This window comes from Lynx rufus, unplaced genomic scaffold (genome assembly GCF_022079265.1).
Source record: "Lynx rufus isolate CCGP_SWC_20201006 ecotype Redwood Valley unplaced genomic scaffold, mLynRuf1.p SCAF_8, whole genome shotgun sequence".
Taxonomy (NCBI): Eukaryota; Metazoa; Chordata; class Mammalia; order Carnivora; family Felidae; genus Lynx; species Lynx rufus.
Genome location: NW_025814896.1, coordinates 46,563,311 through 46,570,827, shown reverse-complemented (window position 1 = coordinate 46,570,827; position 7,517 = coordinate 46,563,311). Strand labels below are relative to the sequence as shown.

Below are 7,517 nucleotides of genomic sequence, written 5' to 3'. Positions count from 1 at the left end.
CGTCCGCGCGTTCCGCTCCGCGCCGTGGGGCTAAGGGCAGAGGGGAAGGCGAGACCCGGAGCTCCGCGCGCGGCCCTTTCTGTTCCTTCCCACCCCACCCCCACCCCCGGGCAAAGCACCTTCAAGACGCATTTCTGGGACGGACAGGAGCCTCAGGTAGCAAACCTTACCCCTCAACTGCTCTCTCCCCGACAAAAAAAAACTGGAAAGAGGGGCGGGAAGTACTGCTTTGACTTCTCTTCCCCAGCGCCCCAGAGAAGGTGCTGCCCCAAGAAAGTTCAGTTCCCAGGCTGGCGAAAGGTTGGAAACTTCACACAAACCTAATGCCCGCTGGCAGCCTGGAGCTAGTACTCCCATTGCGCTCCTGGGGTGACTAAAAGGAGACGAAATTTAAGGACTTGCTTGAGAGAAGAAAACTCCGAAGAAAACAGCACCATCCGCCTACCCTGCGACCCCCTCCCCCGTGGCTTTCGGGGTCCTCACCCGGGCTGGATACAGCGCCCCTGTCTCTCCACTCCTCCCCTCTCCCTTCCTAACGCTCCACCTCTGCTGGAGGCTGGAGAGGGAGGGGGCTGGAAGGTCGAGGCATAATAATGGGCAAGAAGGGCTCGGGGCCGTCTGCCCTTTCCTCTACCAGGAGACCGCGGCCCGCGGAGCCCAGAGGCGGCGGGGCAGGGGACAGAACCCAGCCCAAGTTCGAGTTCCCTACCCCCCACCCGCCCCTCCCTGGGCCGCCCGCAAAGCAGCGAGTGAACTGCGCCGTCCTCCCGGGCCGCTTAGAAAAGGAAGGGGGTTGGGGAGAGAGAGGCGGAGTGAAGGAAATAAATAAGTCTTTAGCAAATAAAGGGTGGCTGGAGGGGGGTGGGGTCGTTTGGTGGTGGCTCCGGCCGGCCCCAAGCCGATCCCTCTCCTGGGTTTCGGGCTCTTTCGGCGTTAACTAGAATCAATTACTTGCCTTGTCATTTCTAGTACTCATCCTTAAGCCTCAACCAAAATATTGACCTAGGAGGCTTACAGAAGTTGGGCTCTTGCCATTTGAACCGGATCTTGTTTAGGGAACCACCAGCGATGAGGAGAGATTTCCGCGGCTCAGCCTTCGCCCCCTCCCCCTTTTCCAAAGGCACCACAAATCGCCAATTTTCTGGCTTGCTGGGGGCGGGCGCACGGGGGCGGGGAGGTAGGAACCGGTGAATGTTAAGATTGGTTTTTTGGGTTTTGGGGGTTTTTTTTGGTTTTTTTTTTTGCTTTGTTTTTTGTTTTTGGGGTGTGTGTGTGTGTGTGCGCGCGCGCGCGTGTGTGTGTGGTTTTTTTTTTGTTGTTTTTTTTTTTTTTTTTTTTTTGCTCCTCTCGGTTTCTGTTTTGTTTTCTCTCCTCCTCCTCCGCTTTTTTAAAGATGCAATTTGTTAAAACGGCCTTTTCAAGTGTGTGGACTCGCGAGCGACGCGGTGGTCCTTTGTATGTAAATACTGGGTAAAAAAGGCTCGCCCCGTCTTTGCAATTAATTGACACGTTACACCTCTCATCTTGCTCTAGAGGGCCGTTGGCTGGGAGCGCGGAGCTCCCCAAAACCCACAATTTCACATCTGCAAATACTGTCTTCATCCACTTGACTTCCAAGACCCGCCCACACGTGTCCAACCTTTGCGTTTTAATGTCTCCCCCCCTTTTTTTTCCACCCTTCTCTCGCTCCCTCTCTGGCTCCCCCTCCCTCCCTCTCTTTCCCTCCCTCTCTTTCTCCCCCTCTTCTCCCCCCTCTCCCCAGGTTCGTGAGTGGAGCCCAGCCTTATATGGACTGATCGCTCGGGCAATGGCCCATTTTTTCCTCGCCACCAGCCGCCACCGCGCGCCGAGCGGCCGCCGGAGCCCGAGCTGACGCCTCCTTGGCACCCCTCCTGGAGTTACAAACTAGGGCCCGGCCCGCAGCGCTCGGCGCACTGGCCCGCCCAGTCCCCGCGTCCATTTCAGCGTGGTTTCAGAGAAGACACAGGCGTTGCTTTTGGCCTTTTTTTCTCCCCTACCCTTCCTTATAGTTTCTTTCGCTTTTTTAAAATAATAATTATCTCAATAATTAAAGCCCACCCCCTCCTCCCCTCCCCCTATCCCTCCCCCCCCATACCCCCTCCCCGCCCCAACTGGGGAGCGCCACGAATTGACCAAGTGAAGCTACAACTTTGCTGCATAAATTGCGGGGTCCTGAGCCATGTCGCTGACCAACACAAAGACGGGGTTTTCGGTCAAGGACATCTTGGACCTGCCGGACACCAACGATGAGGAGGGCTCGGTGGCCGAAGGGCCAGAGGAGGAGAGCGAGGGGCCGGAGCCCGCCAAGAGGGCCGGGCCGCTGGGGCAGGGCACCCTGGACACGGTGCAGAGCCTGCCCCTGAAGAACCCCTTCTACGACAGCAGCGACAACCCATATACGCGCTGGCTGGCCAGCACCGAGGGCCTCCAGTACTCCCGTAAGTAGCGAAACTTGGCCGCTGCGGCCGTAGCGCCTCTCTTCCCGTGGCTGAAGCTCGGGATGGACACTGGGGGAGAAAGGGGAAGGAGCCATCTAAACTCAGACCCCTCGCCCTGCTCCTCTGGAAAGATTTTTAACACTTGTTAATGATGCCCTAGCTCTTTCCCCCTTTTCAACCTCCCCCCCCCCACCATCCCCGTACCGGAAAAAGACTTGGTCTCGGATGTTTTTTTCAAAGCAAGAAATTGGGGAAACGAGGGGGAGGGGAGGGGAATACCTCCCAAGGGCTGGTTACAGAAATCAACCCAGGACTGATGGCTCCGGTCGGAACCCTCCCCCCCACTCCCCCCATCCCCACAGACAGGAGAGACTGGCCTGGAGCACTGGAGCGAGCCAGCGAGCCTCGGGGTACGGGTAGAGGGTGGGGGAGGCTCCCGGTAGCTCGGGTATAAATAGCTCACCCTGCCCCCTTGCAAGATCATAGAGGACGCTTTGTGCGGTGCGGAGGGTGTCCAGAAAGTCCGAAAGCAAAAACGAAAGCCCCCAAAAACCTTCCTTAAATGGCCGAGCCGATCAATGCCGGGATTGTGGGGGTTTTCTTTTAAAAATCTACCCACGTTCCTCCGGAGAGGAAACTGCTTAAGGGGGCCGGAGCCCTTAACCCGCAACGATCTTCTCCGCGCGCCACTCCCCCCAAATACGCACCCACACTGTGAGAACCCCTAGAAACGCGAGTCTGGAGCCCCCCACTCAAGTCGTTTTTCCTCTTTCCCCTGGGGGAAGCCAACGGTTTTGTCGTGCAGGGATCAGGGCGGGGGTCAAGGCGAAGGCAGTACGGCCAGGCTTCGCGGCGCCGAGGGCCGAGGGCGCACGGAGGATCCCGGGCGCTCAGGGTCTGGCTGTGCCGGCGCGCGGCCTCCAGGCGCCTGACGCGCTTCTCTCTCCCCCAGTGCATGGGCTGGCGGCCGGCGCGGCGCCCCAGGACTCAAGCTCCAAGTCCCCGGAGCCCTCGGCCGACGAGTCACCGGACAATGACAAGGAGACCCCGGGCGGCGGGGGGGACGCGGGCAAGAAGCGGAAGCGGCGGGTGCTCTTCTCCAAGGCGCAGACCTATGAGCTGGAACGGCGCTTCCGGCAGCAGCGGTACCTGTCCGCGCCCGAGCGCGAGCACCTGGCCAGCCTCATCCGCCTCACGCCCACGCAGGTCAAGATCTGGTTCCAGAACCACCGCTACAAGATGAAGCGCGCCCGGGCGGAGAAAGGTATGGAGGTGACACCCCTGCCCTCGCCGCGCCGGGTGGCCGTGCCCGTTTTGGTCAGGGACGGCAAACCGTGCCACGCGCTCAAAGCCCAGGACCTGGCAGCCGCCACTTTCCAGGCGGGCATCCCCTTTTCGGCCTACAGCGCGCAGTCTCTGCAGCACATGCAGTACAACGCCCAGTACAGCTCGGCCAGCACCCCCCAGTACCCGACAGCACACCCCCTTGTGCAGGCCCAGCAGTGGACTTGGTGAGCGCCGCCCCTCCGAGACTCGCGGCCCTAGGCCCAGGCCCCACCCCGGCGGCGGCGGCGGCGGCGAGGAGGACTCGGTCCTTACGGTGGTTATTATTATTATTATTATAACTATTATTCTGGAGTCGAGCTGACTCTTGGCTCCGTTGGGGAGGCGCCGGGAGGTTGCCTGAGACTCCCTGGAGTGGCAGATTCCATCCACGCAGCTCTGCCCCATCCCTCTCTCTTTCGGAACCTTTGGAGAGGGCTGAACTCTAAGCCGTGTTTACAGAATGTTTGCGCAGCTTCGCTTCTTTGCCTCCCCCCGGGGGGGGGGGGAACCAAATCGTCCCAGCGATAGCGTCCTCACTTGAGAACGAGAAAAAGACCAACACATCCCCCTCCCCGCTTTTGTGAATTTTGTAAAATATGTTTGTGTGAGTAGCGATATTGTCAGCCGTCTTCTAAAGCAAGTGGAGAACACTTTAAAAATATAGAGAATTTTTTCCTCCTTTTTTTTTTATAAGAAAATGCTAAATATTTATGGCCATGTAAACGTTCTCACAACTGGTGGCAGATTTCGCTTTTCGTTGTAAATATCGGTGGTGAGTGTTGCCAAAATGATCTTCAGTGCGGGCCTGTTCTCCCTCGGGGCCCATCTCCTTTCTTTGTGGTTTGTTTTTGGTTTGCTTCTGTTTGGTTACTCCTGCTTTCTTTTCTTTTTATACTTTGTTCAGTGCAAACATTTCTCAAATATGAAAAAGAAAAAAATGTGTAGGCGAGAAGCCCCCTGCCCCATCTCCGGGTCCTGAGCCCCGGAACTTGGAGCTCAGCGGTTCCGTGCGGTTCCCCAAGAGCGCCGGGCGCTGAAAGCTTTCGATTTTTTAAATAAGAATTTTAATAAAAATCCTGTGTTTAAAAAAACCAAGCCCGGCCCTCCCGTTTGTCTTACTTTGTCGCCCTGCGCCGGGCCTGAGGCCTCATCCACGCTTCCCCTCGGGGCAAGGAACCGGGGACTCCCAGGGCGCTGGAGAGGCTCGCGAAACAGGCCTCGCCCGGGCGGGCTGGCCAAGCCCTGCGCCTCGGATCCCGGGCTGGGGCGGGAGCGCTTGGCCTTGGGTCTTCGAGCTGTCGACCCGAAGCCCGAGGTCGCCTGCCCTCTCCCGGGCCTCTAGCGCCTCCTGAATCGGGGACCGCAGCGTCCTGGCTTCGGGAGGATAACTGACTTTGGAAAACGCCATAGCGAAGGGAGCAAGCCCCCCTCGCTCGCCCAAATCTACGAGTGGCTCCTTCAGCCTGAGAAGCTGTTGAAGCCACTACACTCGATGACTTTCACTTTGTTGCATTTGATTTACCTCGCGCGGAGAAGGGGGGTGGGGACGCTGAGGTTGAGACTGGTCGGCTTTCTCTCTACTCCCCACCCCTTTTTCAAAATCCGCTGACTGGAGGCAGCTTAGGAGACCGCTCCAAGATCAGGGCGAGGAGCGGAGAGGGGAGCTCGAAGCTTTGGCAATAAGAAGGAACGCGGGGACCAGGGCGTGGGGGAGGGAGGGAGCTGCTGCAGCCTCCTCTAGGCTACTGGGCCCTGGAGAGCCTGGGAGCCCGAGTCAGTGGCAATCCTTACAAGTGGAATCTGCCGCCCCCCACTTCCACCCCCCGTCCTTTCTGGGTTTCCAGCCCCCAAACCTGGGTCTGGAACCCACGCCTCCTCCCCTCCTAGCATTTGGCTGCGCGCGGCACTCCAGGCCAGCCCTGTGATGTGAACCTGAGCGAACTGCTTGCTAGAAAGTAGGGGTTTGGAGGTGGGGTGGTGCGCCCTGGCATGCGGGGCCGTCGTGGGGGATGGGGAGCAGGCAGCGAACGAATAGCCCCCGGCTTGCCCGGGGGAGGGCTCATTGGCCCTTCCCTAGTACGGAACTGATTCTATCCCACCCTGGTCTCTGGGAGATCTCTTTAGCGGATGCTGGCGCACACTTGCCGGCACAGGGGAGCGTCTCAGGTGGTCCTGCTTGGGGGGAGGGGGCGCTTCTCTCCTCTATCTCGCAGATTTCCGAAAATACCAGGGGCTGTGTAGCTCAGAGCCCAGCGGGCGCTGAGATGCCTGGGGATTGAAAGTCGGCCCCATTCGGAAATTGTATCTCTCGTTTTCTCTTGAGCTCCACCTTTATGACTGGGGAGGGGATGCGGGGGGCGAGGAGGCAGAGCAAAGGGAGCGGTCCCAGCTGACTTTCTCACTCCCTCTAGTTGATGATCAGATTTAATTCAATATCTAAAGTAAACATGATTATCCGTGTGACCAAATCTGCGCGTCAATAGCACTCAGCGCAACACGCCCAGGGACGTGATTACACGTTATTCCTGCGTTGCGCACCCGCCCCTGGATAAATGAGGGCGCTGGAGTCTTTCTAATATCCTCCTAAATGTCCTTACCCATCTCCAGGTTCATCCGGGTTCACCCAGGTTTTCCTAAATGCTGAGAAGTCTCCCTTTGTTCCCCACACTAGCTTGGAAATGTTTGGCGTTTTTCCTTCTTGCTATTTGTAAAGGCCAAGAGAATTCTCCCCAAATCATTTATTGTTCAATAGTCGAATGCCCAACTTGCCCTGATACCAAGCATTCAAGACCCCACCGGTGACTTCCTTGTAACCCCCAAATCTGCCGGGAAGGGAGATAAGACTTCTTGGAGTGGGTTTGTCAGGAGGCCTGAGGCATAGCTCCAAGACTCCAGTTGATTTTGACTGTCCCAGGCCCTAGGGCTCCGGGAGAACCAAGAATGATCATAGGAACCCCTTTGGCTTCCAGAGAGGAAGGAGGCAAGGTGGAAGGTCTAAATTCTCCAAGACTTCCACTGAGTGCGCGTTGGGGGCGCATTGAGGGTGCATTTTGGGCGGTGTCCAGGACTGCAGGCCTGCAGTCTGGGTATGCGCTCGAGCGGCTGGGAGCTGGGGAGGTGGGTCCGGCGCCCGCCTCTCTCTGTCCTCGGGTCCCCATGGAGTCAATAAAAGCGCCCGCGGAGCCCTGTGTGGCCCTAACCCCAGCGCCCTGGGAGCGCACCCGGCGCGGGGTCCGCTTCGGCAGTCTATCTTCGCCCAATCTACAGCGGGCCGCACAAAACGGCACAATGGGAGAGCTGGGAGCCGGGGATGTTAGAGGCGTGCATATTAAAAAGAGACAGAGAAAGGATCGCAGGGGACAGAGAGAGGGGAAGAGGGAGAAGGGGCCCGTCCTCCCTCCCCCTCCGCCCCGCACCATTCAGCGCGCTTATCGCGGGCAGTGAATCCCGGAGTCAGGCAGAAGTCTCCTTGGGGTTTTGTTGGGCCTGTCACTGGGTCCCTTTGTCATCCGCGGGCTCCATGCTGGATTCCATATGGCCAGCTGGGCCGAGGGAGCGCGAGGAGGGACCCGCACAAAACCCAAATTGTGTCCGGCTTTCAAACCCTGTATTGTTGTCTGTGAAAGGAAGACGCATTAAAAATTCGTGCTATATCTATTGGGGAGGAGGTTGGAGGAGGGGAAAAAAAGCCACCCCTGTCTTTGATGGCTTCAGAGGGCGCTTGCCCTGCCT

At 58.1% G+C, this 7,517-nt stretch overlaps 1 protein-coding gene across 1 annotated transcript; it reads left to right on the top strand.

Annotated features, from left to right (window-relative positions):
* The first annotated feature begins 2,200 nt into the window (after positions 1-2,200).
* Positions 2,201-3,974, top strand: NKX2-2 (NK2 homeobox 2). Its single transcript, XM_047067796.1, has 2 exons — positions 2,201-2,459; positions 3,412-3,974. The coding sequence occupies exons 1-2, from the start codon at positions 2,201-2,203 to the stop codon at positions 3,972-3,974; spliced, it is 822 nt and encodes a 273-aa protein (XP_046923752.1).
* The last annotated feature ends 3,543 nt before the right edge of the window (positions 3,975-7,517 follow it).

Bases quoted from the DNA above. Each gene is read 5' to 3' on its own strand.
- NKX2-2 (XM_047067796.1), top strand. From the start codon at position 2,201: ATGTCGCTGACCAACACAAAGACGGGGTTTTCGGTCAAGGACATCTTG. The intron at 2,460-3,411 runs GTAAGTAGCGAA...TCTCTCCCCCAG, and splicing joins CGAGGGCCTCCAGTACTCCC to TGCATGGGCTGGCGGCCGGC.